Source organism: Plasmodium yoelii (assembly GCF_900002385.2).
Source record: "Plasmodium yoelii strain 17X genome assembly, chromosome: 9".
Taxonomy (NCBI): Eukaryota; Apicomplexa; class Aconoidasida; order Haemosporida; family Plasmodiidae; genus Plasmodium; species Plasmodium yoelii.
Genome location: NC_036181.2, coordinates 541325 through 557035, shown reverse-complemented (window position 1 = coordinate 557035; position 15711 = coordinate 541325). Strand labels below are relative to the sequence as shown.

The window sequence follows — 15711 nt, the reverse complement described above, 5'->3', positions numbered from 1 at the left end:
ATTTTAATAAAAGTGGACGTAGTAAAAAATGTAAATTTAAAAAAGAAAATTCGGAAGTAGATATAAAAATATATATGCACAAATATTTTCTAAAATACCCAATTATAAAATTAGCGAATTTACGTTAATATAAATGTGCTACAAAAAAAAAATAATTTAACAATATATTGGTCTAAAAAAACTTAGAAACAAAAAATGGGAGAAATTGAGAAAATAGTTAAGCCAATTATCTTGCTATTATATTAAGGTATTAATTCCTAAAAATAAAAAGGTGTGTGTAAATGCATGTATGTATATAAGTGCATATATTTTGATTGATAAAATATTTATTTCGTAAGGAAACATATTATTTACCGAATAAAAGAAGAACATTTTCTGGCGTAAATTTCGCAGATATTAAGTTCGAATAATTAACACCATATGATTTTGACAAGCGGACATATGGATTATTATTTTTATGGTCTTTTCCAGATTTAATTCGTTTTTTCTCTGTGGAGGGATGCTTTAATTCTTTCGATGCTGAAAAGGCATAGAAAATGAAACAAATAAGCATATAAACAAATAAGATATAAACAAATAAGATATAAACAAATAAGCATATAAACAAATAAGCATATAAACAAATAAATATATATATAAAAAACATGTGCTAGTGATTAATATATATACAATCTATGCGAATAACAAATTTTATTGGTTTGATTTTTTTGTATAATTTTCTCATATTCTAACCCTTTGAGCAATTATAAAAATCGATGTGGCTATCACAAGACATGGAAACTAAAAGATTGTTATCATAACTAAAATCTATACTTAATATTTTATCTTCAAATTCTTCAATATTTTTATGCATATGCAATTTTTCACTTTCATTCGTCAAAGGATAAAAACCTAAATGATTCTCTTCGAATTTTGTATTACTATAATAATCCCCCAAATTATATTCCTTAGTATTAATAAATTGCTTTGGTTCGACATCAATAAATTTATCAGCTACAAGATCTATAATATTTATGTTATTTGTATATCCTCCTATAATATGGTGAAAAATGGAAAAAAATACATAAATATCCATATATGTGTGCAAAACTCGAAATACCATACACTACCGTTACGTAAATTCTAAAATATATACCAAATATGCAATTATAAATAAAAATGCCTCATTTACATCCCTTTATATATATAAAATAAATTATAAAAAAATCGACAAATTGATAAAATCAATGAAATAATACCTCCAAAAGAAAGAAGTCTTCCATTTTTTGAAAAACTCAAAGAAGTCACTCCATTATTACTTGGGTAATTATTCTTAAATCTTTTTATAAAGGAGTTTACTCTAATATCGTACAAATGGACATAATTATCTGGATATAAAGAAGAGAGAAACGTATAAATTTATATTTGACTAATCATAAAAATGGTTAATTTTTATTTCATATATGCAAAGGTGAAAAAAAATATACCATAATATCCACTTGCGACAATTGTATTATTGTAGTGATATTTACATATGTTTGAAGTACAATTATATTTATATGTTACAAGAGGATATGTTTTATTAGTTGAATAAATTCTTAGATTTCCATCATCCTCACTTGTACAAAAAAAATAACCCAAAAAAGCTGTATCAATAGACCATATAGGTGTATGCCCACCTGAATATTTAACATAATTTCTATTACTTATTGTACTATATAAATATATATCACCATTTAAATTTCCTGATAATAAAATTTTATTTGTTTCTCCAAAACATAAACTAGATATATTATACATATTTCCATATAATTTAGCTATTCCGTTTTCATCTTGATCATCTAAATGTATAGAATCTGGTTTATTTTCTTGTATATTACTATAATTATTTATTTCATCTACATTTTCGTTATTATCAATTTCCATATCTTTTTGTTTTTCTTTTATTTTATTCATTTGGGATTTTTTGATATTCCATAATTTTATTATATTATTTGAATGAGCAGTAGCAACTAATGATCCATCAAATGATGAAATTTCTGCACAAGTCATATCGGTACAATTGTTCAAGCAATAATATAACATACTTGGCATCCTATTTTTTGTAACTTTTAATCGATTTTCTGCCTGCATTTTTATTATATACTTATAGTAATAATAAGCATCACTATTTTCATTTGGGATGTAAACATTTTCTTCTTTTTCCTTTGTACATTTTATGCTATCATCCTGAAAATTTTATAGAAATATGTAAGTATATCGATAAAAGTGGAATAAATGGAAATAGTAATATATAACTTTTAATCATAAAATGATCACCCATAACTTATCGAGTATGGCCATGAAGTAATATATGCATGTTTTTATTTTCTTCCTTACATTTTGCGTTTCTGATACATCCTTAATAAAATAAATAGAAGGTAAATTCCATTGAACTGGGACGTTTAAATTTCCATTATATAAAAAATTCATAGAAATAAATTCATGAAAAAAATTAAAATTTTTATTTGCATCATCTATTTCTATTATTTTTATTTTAGTCATAATTAAATTATATAATGGAATACTTCCGTAGACACTTAAATAATGCATAAGGGATGCTTTTCCCAATCTAAGGAAAAAAATTATGTATATATGTCAAATAATATAAAGATAATAATACAGGTATACATAGCAAACTACGCAAATAGGCATAGTTCCAACGAAATATGCATACACTCAAAATAAGTATAACTGATAAAATATTGATTTTTTTAATGAGGATATTTGAAAAGAGAGCATTACTTGTTCATGTAAGCGATGTGCTTGGCATTCTTTTCTTTAAAACGAAGAATAGAAATTTCAAAAATTTGATTCAAACTAACACAATTGGATAGAAATTTAATTACGGGATGATAGGCTTCGAAATTCTTTAAATATTTATTTTTAAAATCTATTAGCATGGAAAACTTATTTGCTAATATTAATATATATAATTCTAATAATAAACAAAATGCAATATTATATAATTGCAACTTAATTTGATATAAATTATTTTCAGACCAATTTAAAAATTCATCAAATAAATTTATTAATTTTAATAAGTCTATATTTTCCATTTTAATTGGTTCTTCTGGTGTTTCCATTGAAGTGGAACAGATATTTACATTAATGTTTCTGTTAATATTATTTATTTTATCTTTTAATATATTAAGAATATTCTTATCTAAGTTTAATTTATTTAACATAGTATCTAGAGGCATATTTTTATACAACTCTAATTCAAGAGCATTGCTATTCATTTTTCGGATATTGGGCAATTTACCACTATTATTCATATTGTTTTCATTTTGTGTTTGCATATTATTATCATCATCATTATTATTATTATTATTATTTCCATTTTCACCTATAACATTCCCAAATAATCGAGATAATACCATTAACTTTTTATCTTCATCGTTTTGATCATTTGGAAACATGCTTGCATTTTCATATGAATCATCACTTTTTTTTTTTTGAAATTTGAAATTTATTTTATTAAAGATATTAGCATTATTTAACATATTTTGATCTCCTTCCAAAAATGCATTTTTTAAATTATTCATATTTTCATAATTTTCAAATATATTTTGTTTTCTAATATATGCATAATTTTCTTTTTTCATGTTTTCATTTAAATTGGAGTCTATATTTAATTCCTTTTCATCATTTCCAATATTTTGTCCTTGCATATAGTTTTTAGAAATATCATTAAATAAATTATTTTTTATATTTTGACCAACTTCACTACTCTCATTATTTTCATTTAAATTGTGCATGAAACTATTATGCTCTATGAGTTGGTTTATTGTTTTTTTGTCATCTAAATTTTCGTCGCGATTCAATCCTTTTTTTTCGTTTTTTTCGTTTTTTTCCATTTCACTTTTTTTTTCTCTTTTTTTTTTTCGTTTTTTTTCTTCGAGTTCATTCCCTGTTCCTTTTAGATTTTCCGTACCATTACAACCTTCAAAATTAGGTCTCTGATTATGAAACATATTATTGTTCTTTTCATTTGATCTAGGATCGTTATCGTTGGCCATACGATAATTGTTTATGTTATGAATGTTTTTTATATCTCTAAAGCCTTGCATATTAACCATTTGATTTATGCCTTTTTCTAAGGAACGATTTCCATTAAACATGAACATATCATTCCCAACCATTTTTTCAAAAGATGTGTTATTCATTTTCTTCATTTCATCATATATCATATTTTCATTCATATGATGATTTGGAGCATTTTCATTATTATTATTATTATTGATGGGGTTAAATTTTTTATTTATTAATTCATTTTCCATTTTTTGTGTTTTATTTTTTGACTGATCTCCTTTAGTATTTGCATTAGCATTATATTTGTTTCCAGATATATATTTTCCTTTGTTGTTTTCTTTTATAAAATCATTATAATTATCCATTTTATTTATATAATTATTTGGATCATTTGAATTTAATTTATCATAATTCATCTGTAATTTATACAAATCGGCATTTTCCATACTTTTTGGTAAGTTATTTCCCATAAAATTGGTATTACTATTTCCATTTGCTTTTTGGTTTTTTTCATTTAATTTTTGAATATTTGATGCAGACAAATTTATAATGTCTTTGCCAACTTTATTTGCATTATTCATTTCATTTAATTTACTATTATATCTTATGTTTTTATCGTCATTCATATTTTTTATTCCTCCAAAATTGTCTTTCCCACTGTGTGCTTTAATATCAAACATGCCATTATTATGCTGTTTCGAAAAAGAATGTTCTGCATTGTTCATATTTTTTTCTACCACAATACCATTATTTCCATTGTTTCGATTAATGTTGTTTCCTAAGTTATATGGATCATATTTTGACTCTTCGTTAAATGGTATATTAATATTTTTATTTATATTATTGTAATTTGAATCTTTAAATTTGTTACTCATTTTATTATCTGCTGCACTATTTATATTAAAATTATGTGGATCATTCGAGCTGAAATTAAAAGTTTTATTTAAATTCATTGCATTCATTTGATTAATATTTAAAGGGTTATGCATTCCCCCATTTTCTAAATTTTTCATATTCCTTTGAAGAATATTATTATTATTATTGTTATCATTATTATTTCCTATATTGGTTACGGAGTTTATATTATTATTAGAATTTATATTTATTGTGTTTTGTGCACTATTATTAATCATTCGACTAATACCTCCTGTGTTATTGTTTCGCGTGTTGTTATTATTGATGTTTGGGATATTTCCCTGATTCATATTATTTAATTGTTTATTTTGTAAGTAAATTTTGTCGGTTTCATTTTTATTTAATAAATATTTATCTCTGTGTCCCACATTTTCAAGATATTCCTTTTCTCGAAATTGGGGAATATTATTTTTCTTTTCTTTAGCATTATTATTTCTTTTATTATGCATATTTATAACATTATTGTCAACATTTTTCATATCATTTACATAAAACATATTTCTGTTTGAATTATCAGGAGAAACAAAATGACTATTATTATTGTTATTCATCATAGTATTAAATTTCACATTGCTAGTTATATCAGAGTTATTTACCCTAATCATGTGTTTCATATCATTTGGAATATTAACATTATTATTTGGATTGACATTTGTATTCATATTGTTCATGGAATAATTTGCATTCACCCTAATATCGTTTATGTTATTTGGCATGGGTTTCATGGCATTTGCCATGTTTTTTATATTATCAGGGATGTTATTCAAATTGGAATGCATATTATTTATCCCAGTTGGCATGCCATTTATAATATTTTGCACACCATGCTTTAAATTATTATTCATAGTACCCATATTATTAGGTATATTATTAATATGACCATGCATTTTCCCAATTGGATTATGCATTTTATTAATGTTGTTAATATTGCCAATATTCTTATTTAAACCATTTACCCCATTAGGGAAGTTCTTCATATTATTAGATCTATCATTCATATTGTTTGCCATATTATTTAATCCAGCAGGTATGTTCAAATTATTATTTATGAGGTTTCTGGAGTTGTTATTAACATTATTATAATTCTCATTGTTATAGTTATTATTCATATTATTGTTAATATTATTTGGTATGTTCATATTATTCTTCATATTAATTATTATAATCGATCAATATTGATAAATTTAAAAAATTAAAAATAAATATCCTTAATTTGTTCATTAAATTGGGCAATTTTAATTATGTTATTACTATTATAATTATTGTTACTACGACTATGTAATATAAATAATGCTTTAATATGAAAAACCCATAAAAACTTTCACTTTTGATAAACTATTGATATTCATATTGTACTTCATCCTTTATGTATATAATGGGTTTTTTAATGTATGAAATATTCCTTTTTCATTGTTATTTTTTTTTTTTATGTGGAAACTTTAAGATTAAAAATTTTAAGTATGTTATATGCACATGAAAACAAAAATATACATGAATCTATTATGTATGTTTGTGAAGCTTTAAAAAAAAAATAATGATAATGTGATTTTTCCTTCGACTATTGCAATTTCATTTTATTTTTAATTAATACTTAAATTTATCATTGTAAAATTAATACAATAACATATGTTTATATATATATACATATATATATATAAATATTAAATACATTAATTTTATTAACAATGTATAGTATTAAAGTATGACAAAATATTTCTTTTTTATTTTGTTCCTAAAATTTTTAATTTGGAATAAAACTGCTGCTTCACTAAAATACATTCACATCACTGGGGCATCTTATTATATGCTTATTTAATTATTTTAAATTTTATTTAATTTGTCGTTAATTTTTACTTTATGCGTTATTGAAATATATTCGAATCCCGCATTTATATGAATAATAGCGTATTGCTAAAATTGTTTATACACTTTTTAGCACACAATGAAACAAAAAATAATTTTTTCCATTTAAAAAAAAAATAAAGTATATGGACACATATGAGAAAAATAATACTCCAATGCATGCGTTGAAAAATATACACATAAATCATTATGGATCTATTATATATCCCAAGTAAAATTGCCATATATATTAATGGAAACCAAGTTGATGCTTATGGTTTTACCTATTATTATTAACGAATAATAACTAAATGTAAAAAAACATAACAGTATTTCTGTTTGTCATTAAATTAATAGCCAATATAATTTTTTTAAATTGGAAAATAATTAGAAATATAAAGACGTGGTGAAAAAATAAGAACATTTGAGATATTTTATGATACAAAAAATATAATCGCGGTGTAACGTTTGTTTTATATAATTTAATGATGATCATTTAATAGTCTTATGTAGAATTTTCCTCGGAAATTATATATTAAAAAGCATTAAGCAGATAAAAGTTAATAGTGACATTGTTAACAAATGTCTACATGTGTTTAATTTTACTTATAATGAGCAGAGAAAATTTTCTTATCATTGATTTGGTCTTTTTCAAAGGAAAAAAAATACTGAAAAATGTGCTAAGTGTGGTGTTATATAATTAACAAAATGTAAAAAAAGTCACATAAAAAATTTTTTTAATACTTATAAAAATATAAAGAGGTTTTTAATAAAAGTAGCACAACATTACAAATAGTAAAATAATGCTACAAGACAATATTTCGCAATATTTAAGCTTGTTGTTTGATATAAACAAGTATCTGCAATTTAAATTTAACATATATATCCATTTTTGGGTATTTCTTAAAATTAAAAAGTGTAATATAATTGAATATGAAGTATATATTCACTAAATTCTTATATCATAAATTATGATAAATTTATTTTAGCAAAATACACACCATGCTGTTCACAATTTTTTCATTGTTAAAAATAACCATAATTTTAAATACTTAATAAAACAATAAAATGTTTTTTAAATAAAATTATTAAATTAATTTTTTCTCCATATAATATTACACAATTTATTTTTTGAGAGTATGCATGTTAATACATTGTATTGTTTCTCTATATATTTGCATATTTTAATAGCTAATATTATTTAAATAGCATTTTTTTATTTTTTTGGAATTTGTTTCCCAAAAATTTGAAAAAACGGAATATAATTATAATAAAAAAACAAAATGAATGATGTTGAAAAATCTATATTTTGACATTATTTTTAAATATTTAATTAATTTATAGTAGCGCCAATCTTGTATGTTGTTCCTTAAATAAAAATTAAAAAAAAAAAAAAAAAAAATGTCAAAAAATCTAGCTATAAAATAATATATTTTTGAAATAATAAAAAAAATTAATGAAAAAAAAAAAGGAAATGTCTAAGCAGTGTATATATATATATACAACCAATTTTTATACGTTCCTAAAAAAGTATGCATATAATGATTTATTGTTAAAGTAATTTACCTAACTGTGTGTTTTACAAGTAAACAGCTATATTTTTTTTTTTTTTTTTTGTTATAAATTAAATAACACTTAAAGTTATAGTTCTATGGTTTTGGAAAATATGTGCTTATAATGGAAAATAAATATATTAAGGATTATATGTTAATAAGCTATGATGTTATTAATAAAATAGTGTTGATAATTAATTCTTATTTAAAGATTTAAAATTTTATATAAATATATGTATGCGCACACGTATTTGACCGTTTTCAACATAGTGGCGTGCCGCTACTTTTTTTACAATTGTATGAACAAATATATATATAGGTAGCTAAACTTTGAAATTTCTTAAAATTTATTATATGTTTTTTTTATTAATAAATTATAATTTTTTTATTTTAATTTTATTATTGTTCTTTTTTTGAATGTATTTTTTATTTTACTTTAATTTTGTATATAAAATAGATAAAAGCTATTTGAAGGTGGCACATAACACATAATCGGCATAATAAATAATTTTTTTTTACTACATAATATTTACATATATATAATATTATTTTCATATTTTTATCAGCAACCCTTTTTGTTCTTTTGATTTCTTTTACAAATATTATCATGTGTATTGTATGGGTTTTATGTTTGTGATATGTAACATGTATGCATATATAGATTTGTATGAATACCTGTGTATATTATTTACTCTATACAATAGCATATATTTTTTAAGGGTTTAAATTGCCTTTTTCTACATAGTTTATAAAAAAAATATATGTTGACAATATAAATATAATAATGTTTATTATATATTTATGCATGTGAGGACGATTTTTTATTTTATTTATTTAATGTACTTCTATAATACAACATTCTCTTATTATCATTTTTTTTCCTCTTGTATATGCTTTATTATTTTTTTTCAATATTTCACATTCTTATATTTGAAATATTTTACAAAATACCTGTGATTTTTGTAAATGTGTTTTTTATGGTGAAAAAAAAATATTATAAGCATTGTTTTATTTATGTATTTTTATAATTTTTCCCCATTAACTTTTTCATATATTTTTATTATATATACTACATATAATAATTTTATATTTTTAAATATGGGTTTGAGATTTCATGGTAGATATGTTTTAATTTATAATATTAACTAGAAGCATAATACATATTTCCCCAATGCATATAAAATACAGAGAATGAAGCAAACCTTTATGTTGGTTGTTAATCTGTATGGTCAGATATAATCGTTTCTGAATTATTTTATTCCATTAATTTTTTCACAATTTTTTTTCTACATTTTTTCATGAGTTTATTATTATTATTTTCTCTTAATTTTTGCTTATTACTTTTGCGTATGCTCCCAATTTGATCATTTATTTGTTCACTTTTTCATTTATGTGTAAAGCAATCTTTGTAGATATTTGTACACTAATTTGTTCTTTAATTTTTACAAAAAGTTATTCAATATTTTTTTCTTATACAAAAATATACTTAATGATAATATAAAATAGTATATTTTTAATTTTATTTTATTGTTTTTTTTTTCAGAAAATTTTCTATATTTTTTGTAAATAATTTTATTTTATAAATATTAACATGTGTTATTTATATTAAGTGTGTATGTGTGTGTGTGGTTCATTATATATATTTACACTAATTTAATACATGTTCGATCAACGTGATCTATGACCAATTTGATTGTATATGTTTATTGAATAATATATACCTTGAAAGTATAATATAAAATAAAAATGATTTTCTTGGTATTCACTTTATATTATTTTACACAAGTCTACATATATATACATTTATAATTATTTATGAATTATTTATATTTCACATTTTTTATTATTGTATTCCCTATTTGAAGGGTCGACATTATCTAATTTTGTACAGTGGATATTTTTTGAAATATTATATTTATATATATTGTTATTATACGTATATGCATACAAAGATATTTATATTAATTTTTTATATATACTATTAATTACATTTATTCACATATTGTGGATATATATATAAAGAAAATTGATATAAGAAAATAACCATAAAGAGATTCTGTAGAGATACCATTATTTACGAGACAATTATGCCCATCTATTTCATTTGCACATATATATGGGGAAAATTTACACACATATAATGTTGAGCCTTATATGAATATCTAACATATAATTATATGTATGCATGTATGTATACACATTGTGAAAATGTATACGCATATATTAACGTATGAGTTTAATACATAATCTTATACAATCAGCCATAAGTATAGATAGGTGTGTACATATCACCATTTTCTTATAGTATGTGATAATTTAAATATATTTTTGCTATAATGCAAATATATATATATTAATATTGATATTAATATTACAAACATTTTAGAACATATTTATGATGCATTAAATAAAGAAATCGAGTGTTTAAATAATGTAGAATTTAAGTGTTGTCGGAATATTCATAAATTAAGACGATACATAAAGTATATTATTATAAATAGTATTGTATTGATTTACACTTATCATATGCATACTTAGACACAATTGCACATAATTTTTGTATTAACTCATTATTTTTGTATTTCATAATTTCTTCTTATTTTTTTCTTTTATACAATGCATCTCTAGATTTTATATATTTTGTATTTTATATATTACAGTTTTCCCTTTACATTTCCTTTTTTCATTCATTTTTTTGCAACCTTTTTATTGATAAAAATGAAGAGCGCATTTTATGAGTCAAATGAAAATAGCTCAAGTGACAATATGAATGAAGATTTTTTAAATTATCCTAATTTTAAGAAGTTTATTGATAATAGCAATCATAATGATAATGAACAATTTGAAGAATCGAGAAAATATATACATAGGGAAATAACTAGAACACTTAATGCAAATTCTATGAAGTCATATAGAAACTCAGAAGAAAGTCATCTACAAAATAGTTGTCACTATAAATACGCGTCAACTAATGCAGAAGTTCAAAACAAAAAAGAATTTTCTAACAATAATAAGGATGACGTTGAATTAAAGCGACCTAAAAATTATAACAATTATGGAAATTACCTAAATACCAATTATAATAATTGCATAAATTATAAGAATGTTAATGGTAAAAATAATAATGCTGTAGTGTTGTCTGGGCAAAAACCCCATACAATTCAAAATGAGCTAATAGTAAACGATCATAAAAATGGCACAAATAATGGTAGAAAAAAAAATGAAATAAGTTATGAAGATGGAAACAAAATGGTTGAGACACTATTAAACGAGAAGAAGAATTTATTAAAACATGAATTCTTTTATGGAGAGTCTCAAGAAAATAAAAGAATAAATCAGAAAATAGAAAATTTTATTTTTACAAATGAAGAAAAGCTAAATTATTCAACAAATAATAACGAATATAATAAATATGAAGTGAATAGAAATAATGATAATATTGTGGAAAATATAAATATGAATGTGTTTAACCATAATGAATTTAATAATATAAAAAAAAAAAATAATTTAGTTTCAATGAAAGATGGGGAAAAAATGAATAATCAAAATGGAAATGATAACATAGATCATCATTTTAACAATCAAGATATTGAGAAGGAATATAGAGACAAAAATTCATATATAAATGATTTTAAAAGTAAAATACCCCAGTATAATTCTCTCAACAATGCATTCAGTAAAGGGTCTAATAGGGACATAAGTAATAACATTAATAACAATATAGGTGTTAGTAATATGAACAGTTATAGAATGAGTGGTAATAATATGTACAGGTATGATACCAAGAATATAATGCAAATAAATCCAAAAAATATCCATGAGAAAAGAGAAAGTTGCAAAATTCATAGAATAGAAAATAACCCAAGCAAGTTAAAAAAATACAACAATTTGAAAGAAATTTTTTACCTGAATAGCAATCAAAGACATTTCTACCCCAATATAGAGCACATAAAAAATAAATCAGAATTTTTTTTGAGAAGCAATACCGATGAAAGAATATATGCAAATAATATGATTTATGATGATTATTTTACCATTGAAAATTTGGAAAAATCGGATGGTAAAAAGGAATGCTTTAGAAAAGTGGAATATAAAAATAACAGCAACCATAGCAAAAATAATAATAAGAATATATGTGGTATCAATAACAATTCCCTCATTAATCGTAATGATAATAATATTAGGAATAACCATATAAACAACATTGATAGCATTAATGCAAGGAAAGACAACGCCTTAAGAATTAACTTTTGTAAAGGTGTTCATAGAAAGGAATTAATATCAAATAAAATAAGAAATATAAGTTTTATGGAGAAAAATAATAAGACAAATAAAACTAATACGAAAGATGATTATTTTAATGAAAATAATGTGAATGAGTTATTGATGGATGATATTAATAGCGAGCATAGTCATATACGTAAAGATTATATTTATAGTAGTGTAAATACCAATGAAGAAACTAGTAATATCTCGAATGATAACTTAAAGGACACATTTTTGTTACAAAATAATAATGAAATATTATTGCAAAATGTTAATTATATCCCCCAAACAATACATAGTAATAATTTTATACATACGAATGGAAATTTTATGCATAATAAAGATTATTCAAATGACCATATAAATGCACATATCAATAATGTTCAAATGGATGGCATTAAAATACCAAGTTCCCTAATGAAAAATGTATTTTCAAAAAAAAACACTTATCAAAACAAAAATGATATGGATAATTTTGAGAATTACACATTAAATGAAAGAAGAGATACGCATTACGTTAGTTGTTTTATGCATGATAACAATGTGAATAATGGTGTGAATAATTCAATATCTACAGACATAGTTAGTGCACTACATAGTGATGCGAATAATGCCATTTATAATGATACTAATACTGCATTATTGAATGTCACAGATAGTGAAATGCACAATCCCATGCTTAGTGAAAACTCTAATAATATATCAAATGCAATGTCTAGCGGAATAGATAGTAAAAATAGTGGTGATAACATGCTATTTTTAAAACAGGTGTCTATGTTTGAAGATGTAAATATGAATATGCCTTATGATATAATGAAATCAAAAGATAACACTACGATTAAAGTGAATGAGCTAAATGAAAATGACGATATTGTAATAAAATTATTTTTCGGTAATTTAGCACCAATAACAACAGAAAAGGATATGCATACATTGTTTAGTAATTTTGGAAAATGTGATTCATTAATAATATTAAAAGATAGAAGAAGTAAGTCGCGAGGATCTGGATTTGTTACTTTTTATAATATGAAAGAAGCCATAAATGCAATAAAAAATTTGAATAACAAAATCATTTTATCAGGGGCTCATAAGCCATTGGAAGTTCGGTTTCCTGAAAATAAAGAGGAAAAAAAATTAAGAACAAAATTATTAAATGCAGCTAAATGGAAAGGCAAAAAAATAGCGCCTAGTGGTTGTTTACCTATAAATACTGAAGATATATTAAGTCAGAATACAATAAACTTGAACAGTTCAAGCAATATTTCAGCTTTTAATGCTAATGATTCATCTTATTTCATTTCAGAAAATGACAACACATCTTATATTCATAAAGAACCTAATAGTTGGGTATATAATAATAATAATAATGATGAGCTAGGATGTTCTAGTGTTGATCAATTGGGAGTAACGAATGTCAGCAGTTTTTATAGGCAACATGAGGAAAACATGGAATTCAAAAACCTTGAAAATTTAAACTGTGGAAATAATTATTCAGAGCTTCAAAAGACTATTAGCGAAGCAACAAATGATACAATAAATGGCGACTATTATAATAGGTTCGACTATGGTCATGAAAATCATAGATACAATAATTTTGAGTTAAAAAAAGAAGATAATGTATCAGATAATATGAATATAGATTTGATAATGCAAGATAAAAGCTATAACAACTTATTACCTCAGTTTTTATTTGACAATAAATTTTCAGAAAAATTGGGAGAAAATTCGTTTGAAGAAATGCTAGATTTGTTTACATATGATAGTAATAATGTTAATAATAATAATATTAATAATAGCGATTTAGGAGGGAAAGAATTTATAAGTAAACATATATTAAGTGAGAATGATGATCGTGCCAGTATCAATATAATAATGCCCGACATTACCCTTAAACCTGAGAGTATACATGACCAGCAGAATATCGAGATGGGTAGATCTGCTAGCAGCATCAACAATGGTAATATTAAAATAAGCAATACTATGACTAACAATAATAATAACACCTATGCGAATAATTACTATGTGAATAATAATTGTAATATGAACAGATATGCTAATGGGGAAGAAGAGGATTATAATAATTTGTGTTTTTCAAAAACTTGTAATAAATTAGAAAAAAGGATAATACATGGAGATGATGCAGACATGTTTTTATCATCATGTATTGGAAATAATTGTACATTTACTGATGAAAAAGATAGAAACTATAAGGATAATTTTGAAGGAAGTGAATCCTATATAAAGGGAAATTTGTACGAAAAAAAAACAAGCATCATTTGTAATAGTAGTAATAGTAATATAACAGATAAAATTTGTCAGAGAGATTTCCAGAATATTCCAGAAGAAATAGATGACATTATAAATGAAGACAATGTTATTAATAGCATATATGAAAGCAATAAAAATTGTGACGGTTATAATGGGTATAATAATATTAATGCGCATTGCTTAGGTTTTAAACTATCACATTTGTTAAGAACAAACGATGAAATTTTGTTAAAAAATAATTCTAATAATACATATTCTATTAATAGCGATCAGATAGAGAATAAAGAAAATAATATAATAATAAATGATTATCGTAAAAAGCGAATAGAAGGGAAAAGGGATAATAATGGTATATACAAAATGAGTGATCCTAATCCAAATAATTTACCTGTCAAACTTATAGATGACAATAATAAATCTAATAATAACAATTTTGAAATTAATGATAATTTAAGTGATGAAATGTTAAAAAATATGATTAGTATTTATGCCACAAATAAATCATCGATGTTTACTTCTCATATGTTTAACTATTTAAATAATGTCTTGTGTGAAATTAATAACGCCTTGGAAATATTTAATAAGTTTAACGTTAAGGATTCAATAAAAAATATAAATGACCGTAAAAAGTTTAAAAAGTAGATGAAAAAAAAAAATATGTATATTTAAATGACTTTTTATATAATATGGATGATGACTCTTTGATTTTGTCCATATAAATCTTATACATTTATGTGCATACATATATATGCACTTCTGTCTTATGATATGTAGTATATATTTTTGTATATTTTTTCACGGTATTTATTCATTA

At 22.8% G+C, this 15711-nt stretch overlaps 2 protein-coding genes across 2 annotated transcripts; one reads left to right on the top strand and one right to left on the bottom strand.

Moving 5' to 3' along the window:
* Nucleotides 1-237: 237 nt before the first annotated feature.
* Nucleotides 238-6119, bottom strand: PY17X_0911300 (WD repeat-containing protein, putative; the record flags this gene model as incomplete). The annotated part of the gene is made up of 7 exons (XM_022955941.1): nucleotides 238-257; nucleotides 355-519; nucleotides 733-1032; nucleotides 1239-1367; nucleotides 1467-2208; nucleotides 2359-2590; nucleotides 2764-6119. 7 exons carry the CDS (start codon nucleotides 6117-6119, stop codon nucleotides 238-240), a joined length of 4944 nt encoding a protein of 1647 aa, XP_022812152.1.
* Nucleotides 6120-11081: 4962 nt separating this feature from the next.
* On the top strand, nucleotides 11082-15539 carry PY17X_0911200 (uncharacterized protein; the record flags this gene model as incomplete). Its single annotated transcript, XM_721303.1, has 1 exon — nucleotides 11082-15539. The coding sequence occupies one exon, from the start codon at nucleotides 11082-11084 to the stop codon at nucleotides 15537-15539; it is 4458 nt and encodes a 1485-aa protein (XP_726396.1).
* Between the last annotated feature and the right edge of the window lie 172 nt (nucleotides 15540-15711).